We start from the raw sequence: 19,365 nt of genomic DNA, 5'->3' as shown, positions 1-19,365 counted from the left end.
TTTTAATTTTTTAAATTGCAAGACAAGTAGTCAGGACATTATATCCTAAAAAACTACAGTAGTTGTTCTCTCACATAGACAAGTCCTATAAGAAACCCTGGTATAAATCATACAAATACAAAAACTATATAAAAAAGAAAAACGCTATACAAAATAATTCACGGTAGGGTACAGTGACCTCCTCTAATGCACTTAAAACTGAGATACAATTAATAAAAATCAATTTATGCACAGGTTAGTAGGAATGCATCCATTTCATAGAGTAAAGCAGAAAGTTCTGGATGATAATTTTTCTCAAAGGTAAAATGCTCTGAGAAAGAACATGGTCCATAAAAGGAGCAATTTCGATGGCAACAAGAAAGCTAATCTATTCCTGTCACTCTGCCTGTTGGCTAACTTTGACTGGATTTAAGTGGCATCTTCTCATTATTATACCCTCTCAAGCTTCCTTCCTCCCAAAATGAACTCCTAGAGCAAACATCCAAAGATTCAGCTGTTTGGCTAATAAATATATGAAAAATATCCAAGTTTGTGATAAATATAAGAAATAAAATGAGAATTTCATTTTGGTGTAGCAGCTATAGATTAAGTAAATACAGTAATACTTAAAAGTGTGACATCAGTACCCTCACACACTGCTGGGAAGAACATAAGTGCTTCCAGGAACACAGTTAATCAGTCTGTGTGTCGCTACCAGGAAATTAGTCCACGGAATAGAGAATAAGCCATATGTCAACAAAGAGGGTCATTGCACAGGTTGACTTGCAGGGTTAGGAAGAGAAAGAAGGGATGCCTCATCAAGTCACGGCAAAGGAGGACTTTTGATATAGAAACATGTTCCTTACTACACAAATCCTAAAATAGCTCTTATCCACTCTCAAAACAAAACTTCTAACTAGATCTATTACAGAAATTGAACGTTGTCCAAGATCTATTACAGAAATTAAACGTCGTCCAAAAAACAAAATTCTAGGATGGCAAATTCATTGGTGAATTCTACTAAACATTTAAAGGAAGAAAGGATAGAATTTTACACAAACAGTTCTGGAAAAAAAAAAGAAGAAACACTCCCCACCTCACTTTATGAGGCTATCCATTACCCTGATATAAAACCAAAGACGTTATAACAAAAAATAAATATCCTTCTCATGAAGAGACATAAAAATCCTCAAGAAACTATTAAAACTCAAATTTAGCAATATATATACAGAACAATACATGATCAAGTGGGTTTCTCTTAGGAATCAAAGCTTGTCCAATGTTCAAAAATCTATCATCGTAATTCACCATACCAAAAGAAGAAAAGTTGTATGATTATCTTAATAGATATATAAAAATAATTTGAAATTAAACATCTCTTTATAGATAAAACTCTCAGCAAACTAGGACTACAAGGAAATTTCCTTAAGCTGACAGAGGTTATATAAAAACTTACAGCTAGTATCATACTGAATGTGAAAGACTGAATGCCTTCCTCCTAAGATCTGGAATAAGGCAAGGAGGGGCCAGCCCCGTGGCCGAGCGGTTAAGTTCACGTGCTCCGCTTTGGCAGCCCAGGTTTCACTGGTTAGGATCCTGGGTGCAGACATGGCACTGCTCATCAAGCCATGCTGAGGTGGCGTCCCACATGCCACAACTAGAAGGACTCACAACTAAAAATATACAACTGTGTACCGGGAGACTTTGGGGAGAAAAAGAAAAAATAAAATCTTAAGAAATAAAAGACAAGGATGCCTGCTTTCAACACTGCTATTCAGAATAATACTTCTTAGCCAGTGTAATGAGATAAGAAGAAGAAAACTTATGAAACACCGATGAAAGACATTTTTTAAAAAATTTAAGAAATATACGATGTTCATAGATTGGAATGCTCAAAATATTAAAATATTGGGGCCAGCCTGATGGTGTAGAGGTTAAGTTTGAAAGGTCCACTTCGGTGGCCCAGGGGTTCACACATTCAGATCCCAGGCGCAGACCTACACACTACTCATCAAGCCATGCTGTGGCAGCATCCCACATATAAAATAGAGGAGGGCTGGCACAGATGTTACCTCAGCAACAAACTTCCTCAAGCAAAAAGAGGAAGATTGGCAACAGATGTTAGTTCAGGGCCGATCTTCCTCTCGAGCACATGTGGGGGCGCACATACACACACACATGCAAATTAAAATATCAATTACTCTCAAACTGATCTATAGATTCAAGGCAATCTCAATCAAAATTCAGCAGAATTTTTTTTTTACAAATGGACAAGCTGAATCTAAAAGTTAAATGGAAAGACAAAGAAACTAGAAATAGTTTAAATAGCTCCAGAAATAGATTCACACATATATGGTCAAGCGATTTTCGACAAAGGTGAAAATGCAGTTCAATGGAGAGAGGAAAGTCTTCCCAACAAATAGTGCTGGATCTACTGGACATTCAGATGCAAAACAAAACACAATTCAACCCACATTTCATATTATACTAAAAGTAACTCAAAATGGCTCATAGATCTAAATAAAATAATTTTTAAAAATAAAGCTTCTAGAAGAAAACATAAGAGAAAACCTTGTGACCCTGCATTAGGCAAAGATTTCTTAGATACAACACCAAAAGCACTAGATAAAATTTGCTAAATTGTACTTCATCAAAATTAACTTTTGCTCTGCAAAAGACACTGCTAAGAGAATAAAAGACAAGACAGACTGAGAAAAAATATTTTCAAAACACATACATAACGGACTTATATTCATCAAGTTTCAATAATTTAAAAAAACCCAACAACTCAATTTAGGCAACAGATTTGAAAAGACAATTCACCAGTGAAGATATACAAATGGCCAATAAGCACACGAAAAGATGCTCAACATCATTAGTCATTAGAGAAAAGAAAATTAAAACCACAAAGAGGCATGACTCATGTATATTAGAATAGCTAAAGTTAAAAGCAAAAACAAAACAAAACACTGACAATACCAAATGTTGGCAAGGATGCAGAACAACTGAAAATCTCATAATCTGCTGAATGGAATGTAAAATGGTACAGCCACTTTGGAAAACAGTTTGACACTTCCTTATAAAGATAGGCAAACACTTACAGTATGATCCAGCAAGCACACTCCTAAGATATTCATTTACCCAAGAGAAATGAAAGCTTATGTTCACACGAAAACCTGTAGATCAATGTTTACAGAGGCTGTAATACTGCCAAAGACTGGAAGATAAATCGTGATCTATTCACATGACGAAATACTATTAAGCCATAAAGGACCAAACAAGTGATACATATCTCTCTCTCAACGTGAGTGAGTCTCAAATATATAATGCTAAAGGAAATAAGCCACACTCAAAGAGCTAATACTGCATAATTCCATTTATATGATATTCTGAAGAAGGCTAACTACACAAACAGAAAACAGAGCAATAGCAGCCAGAGAGAGGAGGGCTTAGGACAAAGCAGCAGCATGAGGGGATGTTTTGGAGTGACGGGACCGTTCTGGACCTGACTGTGCAGCGGTTACATGATTGAATACGTCTGTCAAAACTCCTAAAACTGTACAACAAAAAGATGGAATTCACTTATGTAAAATTTTAACAACTGAAAAAACTGCCCCCCCAAGAAAAAAAAATTAATGGATCCAGACTGTTTTATGAAAGCTTCAAGGAAGAGATAACCTACCACATAATTTTTTTTGAGAAAACGGAAAACAGGGAAAGATCATACAATTATTTTATGGAGCTATCATAATCTTTTTTTTTTTTTTTTAAGATTTTATTTTTTCCTTTTTCTCCCCAAAGCCCCCTGGTACATAGTTGTATATTTTTTTTTAGTGGTGGGTCCTTCTAGTTGTGGCATGTGGGACACTGCCATGAGTGGTGCCATGTCTGTGCCCAGGATCCGAACTGGCGAAACCCTGGGTTGCTGAAGTGGAGCAAGTGAACTTTACCACTTGGCCACAGGGCCCGCCCCTATCATAATCTTGAGACAGACATCACAAAAGGATAGTTTGAAAAAGGAAAATTATAGGATGTTTTCATTCATGAATATAGATTAAATAAAAAGCAATAAAAATATTAGCAAATTCAAACCAGCAATGTACATATAACTTAAAGCAATGCCTTCAAGTAGGGTTTATCCCAGGAATGCAAAGAAGACGTCAGAACATCTATTCATTTAAATCACTACATTAAGAAGTTAAAGGGGGGGCTGGGAACCATGGAGATGGAGAAAAGATATTTCACAAAATTCTACAGCCATTAATGATTTTAAAAATCATGATAAATTAAAAATAGAAACTTTTATTTCAGAAATGTTTCTTCAATTGTATTTTAACATAGGCGTTATGTTCCACTTTTCTGGTTTTCTTTTTCAGGGCCTCTAATTACCCCTTTGTTAGATTTCTTTGGCCTACCTTTTTTCTATCATTTTCTCTTGAATCCCTTTTTTCCCTATTTTTGTTTCAATTTGTTCATTTTTCTTACTATCCCTGCTTCCCATGGTATCAATCTTCCTTGTGTTCCCTATAATTTGGTCTTGATTTTGAAACAGTGTCTTTTTCTTCTACCTCCTTACTAAGTTCTGGCAACTGCTATTTCATATCCTCCTGTTGTCAGTGCATCACCTCTTACTATCTGGCCATCTCCTCCCTGACTTCTTGTATTGCTTCTTTGTAATCTTCCTTCATAACTGTGATTAACCTTTTTAAAATAATTAATACTGGGATGCTGGATACAGTTTTCTCCTCGTTTCTGATAATATTTTGGGTGTGTTTTCATCATCTGTAGAAAACATTTACGGCTCTTTTTCATTTTTCTCTCTTATCCTACCTTGTATAGACACTATGAGCACTCATTCTGTGTCATTTGTATAAATAGATCGGGCTTTCTTGTAATAGGTGGAAGGATGTAAGGGGGTGCATGACAAACCAGGGTAACTTTCAGATTTAAGTTCTATGGCCTGTCCCCCATTGCTATAGGAATATACTGCCTTATAACATGGCTCCTCCTTGAAGCCATGTCTGCTCTAAGATTCAAAACCTAACCTGGTTCAGAAGAGCTTCTATTGCCAGACCTGGGCTTCCCTGACTTCTTCAGAGGCTGTTTCACAGACCACTGGTGACTGTCACCAAGGGACATAGTCCTTGCTGCCTAAGGTGACGCACTCTGGACTCCCCTGGGATTTTCCACCTTTCTCTCTGCTTCCTCAAGCAGAACACTCAAGCACAGTTTACAGCCTTAAGGTGGGGTCTTCTTCTGGGACTGAATATTTGGGGATTTCTCAGATTGACCCCTCCACACTCATCATTTTCCTCTCAACAAACTGTCATGATTTTCTCAATGGATTTCTTGCCTGGCTGTGGCTTAGGAAGCATTTACACCTAATTTGGAATCTGAGTTTTCTGTCTTAGTTTTGTTGAAAAAGCACTTATGGGTCCCCCACTTCCATTCTTCTTATTACTCCAAAAAGTTTCTAGAAGTAGAAAAATTCAGAATTAACATGGTACCATGTATCTATTGGTCCTAGAAGTTCCCATTCTCTCCTCTGAACCCACTCTAATCAAGCTTTCCCCTCTACAACTCCACTGAAACTCTTCATGTCAGGGTCACCAATGGATCTCCACATTACAAACCCAAAAGTCAATCCTCAGCCCTTTTCTTATCTGATGGATCAGCAACATTTGACATCACTGATCACTACCTCCTCCTTGAAACACTACATTGGTTTGGCTTCAAGGACACCACTTTGTCCCATTTTTCCTGTCTACCTCATGTGCTCCTCCTCAGAATCCTTTGCTGGTTCTTTCTTTTCTCCTCAACTGCTAAACGTTAGAATTCTCCAATGTCCTCGATCTACACTCATTCCCTGGCTGACCTCATCCAGTCTCATGGCTTGAAATACTTACCTATATGCTAAAAACTCTCAAATTAATATCTCCAGCCTGGCCCTCTCCACTGAACTCCAGATTTGCATACCCAACTGTCTACTCCACATCTTCACTTGTGTGTCTAACAGGGAAGTCAAATTTAATTTGTGAAAGAACAAACAGATATTTACCCAGAATATGGTCCTCCTACAGCCTTATAAAATTCAGTAAATGGCAATTCTATCCTAACAGTTACTTAGTCCAAAAACCCCGGGGTCCTACTTGACTTTCTTTCTCACATCCCGCAATCAATCTGTTGATAAATCCTGTCAGTTCTTCCTTCAAAATATATCCAGATTCTGACTACTCACCATTGCCTCCACTGCTCCATCCTGGTCCAAGCTGCCATTAGCTCTCACCAGGATGACTGTTACAGCCTCCTAACTGGTCTTCCTGCCTGCACCCATACGACTTTACAGACCATTTTCCACACAGCCGCCAAGATGACTGGTAAAACATATGTCAGATCATGTCATTCCTTTGCTCAATATCCCCCAAAGGCCTCCCATCTCACTCAAAGTCAAAGCAGAGTCTTACAGGGCGAGACGATCAGGATTCGAAACTCAGCATCACTATTAATCTGTACAACCTTACGCAGGTTGCTTCATCTCTTTACACATCAGTTTCCACATCTGTAAAATGTGTCTACCTCATGAGGATGTAATGAGGATTTATATACATTAACTCAGTTAAGTACTTAGAACTAACACATAGTAGGGCTCAAAACTGTTAGCTCAAAACTTCTCACCCAAGACTGTGAAACATAAGCCTGACTTGGTTTTACCTCGTGAAGCCTTTTATTGAGGGGCGGGGGGATCTCTGTATGCAGTATCAAACATCCTCCTTGTAAAGTGGGCACAGCTGACCTCCAAAAGGGGTGCAAAAGGGGCCTTTCTTTGAGGAATTCAAGAAGAAACATATTTAGCCTTCCAAAAGAATAGCCCGCCTCTCTGGGATTCTCTGACTATACTCCCCATCTCTATTAGGCCCACGCAGACTCATTACTTGCTCTTGTTTGCATTTTTCTTCCCCATATCTTTGCTTCCTGCTTCGTCTGCCCACCCGAACTGTCCTTCCAGCTCTACTGAGATAACGCCTTCACCAACCCCTCATCCAGAAGGAACCTTTCCTTCCTCTATATTCCACAGCAGTCTGGATCTTTCTTAGATTAATTTATAAACTGCCTACTCCACAGGGAGCTAAAGGTTCTGCTTTGTTCTTCTTCTTAAGCTTTGCATTCCCTATGATACCAAGTACTGTAAATACCATCTGAGTGGAATAAGCGTTGAACGAAATGATCAGCCTCAGATTCAAAAAGACTGAGCGGCTCAGGAGATCTGTCCTTACATTTTGCAAAAGTAGTTTACAACAAAGAGAACATGGACAGGAAAAAAGTCTAAGAAATATTCACTAGATTATCTGGGAGGAATAGCTATTATATGCGAACGCCCCAAAGCAGAAACACCTTGGTGATTTCAGGCAATCCTCCCCCTACAAATAAACTAAAAGCTAGGGTACAGAATCCGACAGGAGATCTACTTAGGAAACCAGCTGGCTTATCTCACCCAAGTCGATAATAAAGGGTCTGTGGGGAAAACTCTTCTGTCTGACATTCCCCATGTCTGTAATAAGAGCCAAGCTCCAACCTGAAAGGACTACACACCATATCTCTAGAGGGGATCACCTTGGGAAAATATAAAACCCCAGCAAAGCTGTATTCTCTCTGGGACACTGCATTCTATCTCAAATATAAAGAGGAAATGACAAGATTTCAAAGACCCTAGTTAAAAACAAATTAACTTTTTTTTTTTTTTGAGAAAGATTAGCCCTGAGCTAACATCTGCTGCCAATCCTCCTCTTTTTGCTGAGGAAGACTGGCCCGGAACTAACATCTGTGCCCATCCTCCTCTTTTTGCTGAGTAAGACTGGCCCTGAGCTAACATCTGTGCTCGTCTTCCTCTACTTTATATGTGGGATGCCTACCACAGCATGACTTGCTAAGCGGTGCCATGTCCACACCCGGGATCCAAACTGGCGAACCCCAGGCAGCTGAAGCAGAACATGTGCACTTAACTGCTGCGCCACTGGGCTGGCCCCCAAATTAACTTCTTTTTTCTTTTTTTTTTTGAAGAAAGATTAGCCCTGAGCTAACTACTGCCAATCCTCCTCTTTTTTGCTGAGGAAGACTGGCCCTGAGCTAACATCCATGCCCATCTTCCTCTACTTCATATGTAGGACGCCTATCACAGCATGGCTACCGGGCTGGCCCCCAAATTAACTTCTTAATCCTAGTAGAGACTATGCCTTGTTAGAATTTTCCAGGAAAGATTAAATTAGACTGGAGCTTTTTTTAATATATGGAGCTAACAATTAGTTTTAAAGATACACCTGGTAATGACAGAAACCAGCCTCATACAGAAAAAGAAAATCTCCTCAAGCTTAAATTCATTCAGAAAAGATAACACTAATTGCTTAACTAAACGCAAGCATTAAACCAAAGTCACATATCAAAGCGAACTATTTCTAACAGCTATCAACCATAGCATTTCTAAGATACTTTGTATCTTAGAATGTTACCTCAAAGAGATACAAACTCTTTGACCCTTCTCAGGTCTAGAAGTGGGGTCTATGCCCCTTCCCTGGGATCTGGACTCAGTGACTGGCTGAACAACAGAATATGGCAGAAGTGACACTATGTCAGTTTCTAGGCCCAGGCCTTAAGAAACCGGCGGTTTCTACTTCCTATCTCTTGGGATGCTCATTCATAGAAGGCAGCCACCGTGCTATGAGGAAGCCCAGGCAGCCCACGGAGAGGCCCACATGGAGAGGCATCAAGAAGCAGAACTAATGTGCCAGCCATGTGAGTGACCATCCCTAGTCAAACCGCCCCAGCTAACACCACATGAGCAGTGACGAGCTGTCCCTGCCTAGCTCTGCCCAAATGGCAGTTTTCTGAGCAAAATAAATGACTACTGTTGTTTTCAGCCTCTAAGTTTTGTTACATTGCAATAGATAACTGGAACTTTTCTTATGTTCTTTGAAGGAAAAGTTAATAACAAAAAATAGCCAACTTATTGCCCCTTGATTTACCACTTTGTGTTACTTGTGAGAGGGAGGGTAGCACGGTGGTTACGAGCACAGACTTTGGAGCTAGAGGGCCAGGATTTGAATACTGACAAGTCACTCAGTCTCCCTGTGCTTTTGTTTCTTCATCGGTAAAAACAAGACAATAAGCTTCTAGGCTATTAGGACTAAGGAAGCTGTTTTAAAGAAAGTAGGTGGTAGAGAAGAGAAAGTAAAAAAAATATGATTAAAAAAATAGTAAGATCGGGGCTGGCTCCGTGGTCGAGTGGTTAAGTTCACGCACTCCGCTGCAGGTGGCCCAGTGTTTCGTTGGTTCGAATCCTGGGCGCGGACATGGCACTGCTCATCAAACCACGCTGAGGTAGCGTCCCACATGCCACAACTAGAAGGACCCACAACGAGGAATATACAACTATGTACCGGGGGCTTTGGGGAGAAAAAGGAAAACATAAAATCTTAAAAAAAAAAAAATAGTAAGATCAGGAAATCTCAGAAGCAAGGGGAAGGAAAGCAGGAATGTTAGACAGGAAATCAGGAAGAGGCCTGGAAGGAGGGCTTTGCTAGCAGACCCGGGCACCAAATGAGACCGGGCTCTCGAGGCTGTTAGGAGCCAGCCAGTGGCAGGTTTCTTTGGCTTCAGCAGCCATAAGCATTCCAGAAACGTGAACATGGACAGATGGGGCTGAGCAACAGGGCAGTGCCTACAGAAGTATAATCTCCCTTCTATGAGGCCCTCAAACACTGCCAAAAATCTGAATAAAGTTTACCTTTATTCAAGTAGGCCCATCTGCCCCTCCCCTGTGCATGGGGGTGCCCTCCCCCAACTCACATCTTCTGACTTAACTGCTGATACTTGAAATTCCTTTAAACAAGGAGAGAAAACATTTTCATTCCACATGCAAAGGAAAAATGACAAAAATGAAAAGGTCTGGCTAAGATAATATTGATTTTAACTAAGTTTCAGTTAATCACCCTGCCAAGTGGAGCCCAGTCAAGCCCCTCTGGAGGAGGAGGAGGAACTAATGGTTTATTGAGGCCTACTAAGTGTCAGATCACAGTCCACAGAGAGAAAGTGCATTTAAATCAATTTGTGTAATTTCCAATGTCTTAATCAATAAACATTTATTGAATGACTTAAGTGACAAACCTGAGTATGTCATCTATCAGACCTTCCCTTGTGTTCACGGAGGAAGAATTTAAAAGCAGGAGAGCATCAGGCCGCCATCACCAGGGGACAAAGGGCAGAGAAGAGGAAAAAGAGCTAAGGATACAGTTGCAGAGAAAATGTAGATTTCAACATTAACTAGAATCACATTTATTCTCCCATGAAAACGACAAACAAGAAGCAGTATATTCCAGCAGTTAAGATCACAGACTCTTGGGGCGGCCTGGTGGTGCAGCAGTTAAGTGCACTTCTTGGCGGCCCGGGGTTCACTGGTTCAGATCCTGGGTGCGGACATGGCACCACTTGGCAAGCCATGCTGTGGAAGGCGTCCCACGTATAAAGTAGAGGAAGATGAGCGTGGATGTTAGCTCCGGGCCAGTCTTCCTCAGCAAAAAGAGGAGGATTGGCAGTAGTTAGCTCAGGGCTAATCTTCCTCAAAAAAAAAAAAAAAAAAATCACAGACTCTGGAGTCAGACTGCCTAGATTTAAATTCCAGCTTTGCCATTTACCAGTTATGTGACACTGGGTAAGTGAACTAACTTTTCTCTGCCACAGCATCCTCATCCCTAAAATGAGTAACTACACCTACTCCATTGGGTTCTTGTGAGAATCAAATGAGTTAACACAAGTATAGTCCTTAGAACAGTCCCTGGCACACAGTAAATGCTATTTAAAATTAACTGCAATTATTATTACTATGATCATCATTCTTACTATGGTCTGAGATATCTGGCCTGAATCTATTAACTCAGGAAGCCCTATCATTACACAGAAGTACCCTGTTCTGGGAGATCCACTAAGGAAAGTATTTCTGAAAACAAGGGACATAAACAGAGAAGGGGTATGTTAGTATAGAAAACTCATAATTACTCTGGGGAATAATTAAGTAGTCTTTGGGTATTAGACTCCTTATTTCTCTCTCTCTTTGTTGGTGTTTTTCTGATTATTGAGTCATTCTTTCCTCGTAATGTAAGGGGTGAGAGGAGGTGTCAAAAATGAGCCAAAGCAGCCACAGCCAACATCATACTTAACAGTGAAAAACTGAAAGCCATCCCTCTGAGAACAGAAACAAGACAAGGGTGCCCACTCTTGCCACTCCTATTCAACGAAGCACTGGAGGTTTTGGCCAGACCAACTAGGCAAGAAAAAGAAATAAAAGGCATCCAAATTGGAAAGGTACAAGTAAAACTCTCGCTGTCTGTGGATGACATGGTTCCAGATATAGAAAACCCTAAAGAATCCACCAGAAAACTATTAGAAATAATCAACAACTACAGCAAAGTGGCAGGGTGCAAAATCAATTTACAAAAATCAGCTGCATTTCTATTAACTAATAGCGAACTAGCAGAAAGAGAAATTAAGTATACAATCCCATTTACAATCACAACAAAACGAATAAAATATCTAGGAATAAATTTAACCAAGGAGGCGAAAGACCTATACACTGAAAACTACAAGAGATTCTTGAAAGAAATCAAAGAAGACATAAAGAAATGGAAAGATATTCCATGTTCACGGATTGGAAGAATAAACACAGTTAAAATGTCCATATTACCTAAAGCAATCTACAGATTCAATGCAATTCCAATCAGAATCCCAGTGACATTCTTCATGGAAATAGAATGAAGAATCCTAAAATTTCTATGGAACAACAAAAGACTCCAAATAGCCAAAGCAATCCTGAGAAAAAAGAACAAAGACGGAGGCATCACAGTCCCTGACTTCAAAACATACTACAAAGCTACAGAAATCAAAACAGCATGGTACTGGCACAAACACACACACACAGACCAACGCAACAGAATTGAAAGTGCAGAAATAAAATCACACATCTATGGACAGCTACTCTTCGACAGAGGAGCCAAGAACATACAGTGGAAAAAGGAAAGTCTCTTCAATAAATGGTGTTGGGAAAACTGGACAGCCACAAGCAAAAGAATGAAAGTAGACCATTATCTTACACGATACACAAAAATTAACTCAAAATGAATTAAAGACTTAAAGGTAAGACCTGAAACCATAAAGCTCCTAGAAGAAAATATAGGCAGTACACTCTTTGACAGTGGTCTTAGCAGCATCTTTTCGAATATCACATCTATTCAGGCAAGGGAAACAAAAGAAAAAAATAAACCAATGAGACTAGATCAGACTAAAATGCTTCTGCAAGGCAAAGGAAACCATGAACAAAATGAAAAGACAACCCACAAACTGAGAGAAAATATTTGCAAATCATACATCCAACAAGGGATTAATTTCCAAAATATACAAAGAACTCATACAACTCTCAACAACAAAAAGACAAACAACCTGATCAAAAAATGGGCAGATGATGTGAACAGACATTCTTTTAAAGAAGATATACAGATGGCCAACAGGCATATGAAAAGATGTTCAATGTCACTAATCATTAGGGAAAAGAAAATCAAAACTACAATGAGAAGGGCCAGCCCCGTGGCATAGTGATTACGTTCGCGTGCTCTGCTTTGGTGTTATAGGGTTTACCAGTTCGGATCCCAGGTACAGACCTACGCACTGCTTATCAAGCTATGCTGTGGCAGGCATCCCACTTACAAAATAGAGGAAGATGAGTGCATTTGTTAGCTCAGGGCCAATCTTCCTCAGCAAAAAGAGGAGGATTGGCAGCAGACGTTAGCTCAGGGATAATATTCCTCAAATAAAACACAATGAGATATCACTTGTCAGAATGGTATAGCTAACAAGATGAGAAATAAGTGTTGGAGAGGATATAGAGAAAAGGGAACCCTCATACATTGCTGGTGGGAATGCAAACTGATGCAGCCACTATGGATAACAGTATGGAGATTTCTCAAAAAACTAAAAATAGAAATACCATATGCTTCAGCTACACCACTACTGGGTATTCAAAGAACATGAAAGCAACAATACAAAGACATCTATGCACTCCTATGTTCACTACAGCATTACTCATAAGAGCCAAGATGTGGAAGCAACCCAAGTGCCCAACAACTGATGAATGAATAAAGATGCGGCCACGAAAAAAGACAAAATCGTCCCACTTGCAACAACATGGATGGACCTTGAGGGTATTATGTTAAGCGAAATAACCAGACAGAGAAAGACAAACACTCTATGATTTCACTCATATGTGAAAGATAAACAAACGAAAGGATAAAGAGAACAGATTAGTGGCTCCAGGCAGAAGAGAGTAGAAAGGAAAGCAAAAGGGGTAAAGGGGCACATGTGTATGGTGACGGATGAAAACTAGACTATTGGTGGTGAGCATGATGCAGTCTATACAGAAACTGATATACAATAAAGTACACCTGAAATTACACAGTTATAAACCAATATGACTTCAATAAAATAAAAAAATACACTAAAAAAGAAATGAGCCAAAGCATAAACTAGTGCATTCTGATAACTGCTGACAGTTCAAATGACTTGGCTGATGAAGAACATGGCACCATTAGCTTAGATAAAACTTGCAGAGCTCCTCCATGCCTTATATGACAAGGGGCCAAGAAAAAAAGGGACTTGGAACAAGCACTCATGATCTCAAGACATGAAACAGAGAAGAGTTTGCTACACTGAGGTGAGTCTGGTGAAGATCAGGCAAGCTTTCCTTTTCTAAATTCAAAACTGGGCTTTCGGTTCCAGGAGGAACTATTTGGAAATATGACCATAGAGAACACATCTCAGATAACGTGAAAACAGGAAAAAGGAAATTTTTCTAATACAAAAAGAAATGGATAAAGAGAAAATTAATTGGTGGTAGAAGAGCTTGCTTTCAGTTTTATTTGACAGAGAACTATACATATATATACATAGTGCGTTTACACTGATAGGTTGTCCCTCTCAGAGACCTACTCTTACTGATTCACAAAGGAAAAACATTCTTGGCCTCTTAATTTTTAAGATTGACTTTTGAGAGGTTTTCTATTTATCCCTATCTCTCCAAGAGGAAAAGAGCTCTAAACATAATGAGTAGGTACTATGTATGAGACATAAGCGAGGCATTTTATATACACTATCTCAGTTAATCTTCATAATAACCCTATGATTACAAATAAGAAAACGGAAGCAAAGAGAAATAAGGAAATCTCCCCAAAGTTCCACTGCCTACAAACAATGGAATAAACTCAGACTATTTTGAATCCAAAGCTCGCGTACGCTCTGTGCATTTCACTAGCCTGCCTACGGTACGACACACAGATATTTTAATATCTACTTGCCTGAATGTTAACGTCTGCCCACAGAAATAAGTTGGAGCGCTGGAGTAGAGAACACCTGAGGATTCAGAATCATTCCGGAGTGCTATATTTCTTCGGCTGCTCAGACTGTACCCCTCAAAGCCAGCTGTCCACTCTTTTTAAAAAGCAAAGATAGCAAATATTATTGGAATCTTTTGAGGAATATCTTTAATACAGACATGTTAAATAAAACTTGAAAGTAGAAGAGACTACTCTTAGGGGTCATGGGCAAGTTCAATAAAAAAAAAGATTCAGTGACATAGCATCGTGGTTAATCCTGTAAACCACAAAAAGGTTTTAGGCTATTGCTGAACAATTCTGGCATGGACGATCAAGAAGAGTTATCTCCTATCTAATAAAATCATGGTTAAAACATAATTTTGAGCTTATTCCAACCTGATTAAGAATTAATTAACAAATGAGTCTAAATCTTTTAAAATAGTATACAGGAGAGATCAATTTCAAATCATAAGACTTTTAAGAAAAACTCTCTATCCAGATACGTATTGAAGGCTTGGGAAATCAGTGTCCTAATGCAATATTTAAAATCTCCGGTTTTAGGGGATGCTAATAATCCTGTCTGGCACTATTTTTGGACTCTGAATTCACATGAAGCAATTTGAGCAGGAAGTAAAAGACATATTCCATGTTGTTCTCATCAATTCAGGGTTTATCCTTGGGAAAAAAAGTTGTTAGCGGGCTGCCTTTACTACAGAATACAAGCATTATTATACATAGTTAAGCTTCAGGAGTGAGAAGGCAATAGCATACCATGAGGCACCAATGTGGAATGACCTATCTGGGGGACGCTCCAGGGACTCCACTCCTGTCGGCCATCTCCTCGGGCGCAGACTCTGAACTGATAATCAACATTGGGGTCTATGTGCAATACTATGAACTCAGTTTCAGAGCCTACATACACGTCCTCAAAATGATTTGAAGTACATTTACGGAACTGGAGCCTGTAATCTTGGGCTGTAAAGTCGTCATCCACCTAAAAAGAAAGGCTTTATGTTAGGTAAAAATCAGAGAAGAACTTCTCTCAGCAGTATTGCTTAAGAACTTTGAACGGGGGCATTTTCGGCCAAGCATAAGCCCACGTGCTGAGCATGGGCTATTCTCAGGAAGGTCACAGGAAATATGCCATCAATTTTTCCCTTCTTTTCCTTATTAAACAATGTGTTTTAGACTTGCCAGTCTGACTTGAAAAAAATCTGCTTCTTTTGAAGAAATAGCATGTTTTCTACACAATGATGCGAAAGATAAAATATTCAAGTTAGAATTCCACAACTACATCATTCATAAGACCAAGAGAGAATTAACATCCAGAATATATAAAGGATTCCTAAAAATTAATAGAAGACAAACCACCCAACAGAAAAATGGACAAAAGATAGGAATAAGTATTCTATAGAATATGAAATATAAACAGCCAAAAATATATAAAAATATTCAACCAAATTTGTAATACGGAAAATGCAACCTAAAACCACAAGGTGCTATACTGGCTAAAACATAAAGTCCGACAATGCCAAGTATTGGTCAGGATACAGAGTAACACCATGCAGGTCACTGCTGGTGGAAGATACACTGGTACGACCCCTTGGGAAGAATTTAGTATTACCCAGTGGAGTATTACCAATTCTCTAAGACCTCATAATTTTATGGCTAGGTATATACTTTAGAAAAAAATCTTACACATGTACACAAAGAAACCTGAATAATAATGCTTATAGCAAAAAAACTGGAAACTCTAGGTCCACTGACAGGCAAAAGAATAAAAATGGAATAAGAGCCCTTGTTTTGAACCATCAAAAGCATCTCTACTTCTTTCTTCTATATGAAAGCTTCATTTAAAAAACTTCCACTTAAAAAAATAGTTTCCAGAAGCTGAGCACCCACTTCTGAATGATGTATTTGTCAACAGCCAAGACATTATGACTCATGTGGACATGGTTTCTATCTAAAATACGGTAACTCATACACATAATATGATTTAAGACACAATATTCTCAGCAATGCTGAGAGTGCGAGGAATTTTATTTCAGAGGTATTATTAGCACAGTGTTGAACAGAAAATATGAGACACCGATATTCACCATTGACTTTCGACTTTTCTAATAAATAGAAATGGGAGAGATCCTCAACTCACTAAGAGTTAAGTTTGGGAAATATGTGATGGGAAATAAGTGTTGTGATACAGAGATTTTAAAAAGAACCGTCAAAACTGTGTATCTCAAACAAGACGAGCTACCTCAGTTCAAGCTCCCTGTGACTTTAATTGTAAAGCAACGAAGAGGAAAAAATATTCAAAGGTAGTTAATAAAAAATCAAAGACCCCAAATCTCAAATTCATCATGTTGAAGCCATTTCTACAATTCTGAATTACGTACCTTACACCACCGTACGATGATGCCTCCAGGTTTCTCTATTAGTTCTTCTATCTGTACTGGCGGGCGAGACGCTACTGTTCCATGCTTGAAAATGTGGTCTTTCACTATGTTAAGAATTGAGTCATCCAACTGAGCAGATAAACAAGGCACATCAACCAGTAAAGGCACTTCTGGTAAACTGAGGAAACAAAGCTCATTGTTTATGAGGCTTTTAACTGAGAATTAAAAACACAAGGAATATTTTAGATTGGTCACATACTACAATGATGCTGAAGCACCCAGTAAATAATGCTAATGGCAGTGGGGGCTCTGCAAGATGTTACATAAAGATTCCTTTCTCAAATAAACATGAGCAAGAAGACAGAAAACTGGGAGGATCATAATTGTCAAGTTTATATCAAAAGATCCATGGGTCATGCCACAACTAGAAGGACTCACAACCAAAATATACAACTATGTACTGAGGGGATTTGGGCAGAAAAAGCAGGGGAAAAAAAAAAAAGATCCATGGGGCCGGCCTGGTGGTGTAGTACATAATGGTTAAGTTTGTGCGCTCTGCTTCCGGCAGCTCCGGGTTTGTGGGTTTGGATCCCAGGCGCTGCCCTACACACTGCTCATCAAGCCATGCTGTGGTGGTGTCCCATATATGAAATAGAGGAAGACTGGCACAGATGTTAGCTCACGGCCAATCTTTCTGACCAAAGAAAAAAGGTCCACTTCACTGAGATACGACTCAGTTTCAATGACATGTTCACAATTTTAAAAATTTAACAGTTCTCTTGCACATCAGAATTGCAGATAATCTGTAATGACACCTTACCAAAGATTACAATCACAACTATTTCATACCAGTAATACTGGTAATGGGCAGTGAATTTTGAAAAATATATTCTCTATCTCCCTTAATAAGAATCTTTAGGGGCCTGCTCTGTGGCCAAGTGGTTAAGTTCACGCGCTCCGCTGCGGCTGCCCAGGGTTCGGATCCTGGGCACGGACATGGCACCGCTCGTCAGGCCACGTTGAGACGGCGTCCCACATGCCACAACTAGAAGGACATGCAACTAAGATATACAACTACGTACTGGGGGGGGGGGGGGAGGGGTTGGGAAATAAAGCAGAAAAAAAAAAGAAAAAGAATCTTTAATTGGGGGGAAAAAGGTAGACAGTTTAAATGCTTAAAACTAATCCCAAAAGGCTCTAACTCTTTTACCTGTCCAACTGAATGTGTAAGGCCTTTTTGGTAAAGCTCCACAATTTTTCCTTCTGTTCTCCTACACCACCAAGAATGGCGATCTCACCTACAATAAGGAATAAGAGAACCAGTACAGTGAAAAATGGTCACATTATAAAGTAATCAACACAACTCACACCTAGGCTGGTCTCCAGTTTTCTTGCAAGCAATTCTTAAGTGATGCCGCAGTTAAACTCCCAAAAAGTAAAAGTAGAAACTATTTTAGAAGTGACTCTAAGCTTAAGCGCAAGAGGAAAAGCGGTACACAATGGCAACACTTTGCCAGAGAGGAAAGATTCTGCTCTCAACAAGGAAATCTGCTTTGTCAACCAATTTTATGCAAAGCAGAAGGCCCAGGTGCTTTTTTCCATCTCTCCTACAGAACCTTCATCAACTTCATTAGGAGCAAGGACAAATACTACCCTAACAGGAGCAGTAGGGCATGGGGTCTTATAAAGCCAGATGATAGAGTTATGTTTTCCTAAAAGAATATTATACATTAGATTGGAAATTACTCAACAGAATAGAAAGGAAACGCTATAAAAAGCCATAAAAAAAAAAAAAGACCAACTTCTATGTCCTTCCACAGCCCTGAAGAACACTACCAGGACTCTCTTCCATCTGAAGGCACCCTGGAGTGACTCAAGTTTTTGGAGACCACACGACATGACCGTCTCCCTCACCAAAAGGAAAACAGAGACACTGAACACTGCCTCAAAGTCCTCAAAATTCCATAAATAAGTTTTTATCCCTCGGGAGGGGAGAGGAGGCAAGAGGATGAAATTTAAAATATTTCTGAAGTGTAGAAATATTCAAGCATCAGATGCTGTAACAAACATGTACGTGCCTCAAAGGGTTTCTTTTCTAAAATAAAAACATTTCTCAGTCCTCAGGGTGATGGGAGTACACTCCTGACCTGTGCTGAACTGCTTCTGGGTTTGTTTCCAAATACAAAGCCTCCAGGGAAAGACAGCCTGTGGTCCTGCGAAAAAGAATTTTCTCAAAGGCACTGTTACGGCCAGTGGCAGATAAACACTTCTCACTGAAGATAAGACAAAAATGTAATTAGCATGGAAAGATAACACTAGAACCACATTCTAAGTGGGACTAAAAAGGGGATTAATTTCCACTTGGAGTGACAGACCTGTGAGCCATGCACAATTTTTTATGCTATGCCACTCACAGCACTCAATGAAGAATGGATGGCATTCAAGCTCCTCCTTCGGCTCCTTTTTCCTCCACTGCCCTTTAAATGTTGGCACCCCTCAGAGTTCTACCCTCTGCGACCTTCTCTTCTCATCTTGCACACTGTCTCTTGATGACTACCTACTCCCATGGATTCAGAGTTGACATA

The 19,365-nt window shown here is 39.4% G+C and overlaps 1 protein-coding gene across 1 annotated transcript in view; it reads right to left on the bottom strand.

The window, feature by feature from the left end:
• The window catches only part of CRLF3 (cytokine receptor like factor 3), a 43,233-nt gene that overhangs the window by 10,257 nt on the left and 13,611 nt on the right, over positions 1-19,365 (bottom strand). The window contains exons 3-6 of the mRNA XM_023653048.2: positions 17,991-18,078; positions 16,781-16,958; positions 15,159-15,381; positions 14,370-14,502 (exon numbers count right to left, since the gene is read on the bottom strand). Of these exons, the coding sequence (XP_023508816.1) occupies positions 14,370-14,502; positions 15,159-15,381; positions 16,781-16,958; positions 17,991-18,078 (622 nt within the window). The remainder of the gene's footprint in view (positions 1-14,369; positions 14,503-15,158; positions 15,382-16,780; positions 16,959-17,990; positions 18,079-19,365) is intronic.

The sequence above is a fragment of the Equus caballus genome, chromosome 11 (genome assembly GCF_041296265.1).
Source record: "Equus caballus isolate H_3958 breed thoroughbred chromosome 11, TB-T2T, whole genome shotgun sequence".
NCBI lineage: Eukaryota > Metazoa > Chordata > Mammalia > Perissodactyla > Equidae > Equus > Equus caballus.
This window is presented reverse-complemented; position numbering and strand designations above follow the sequence as displayed.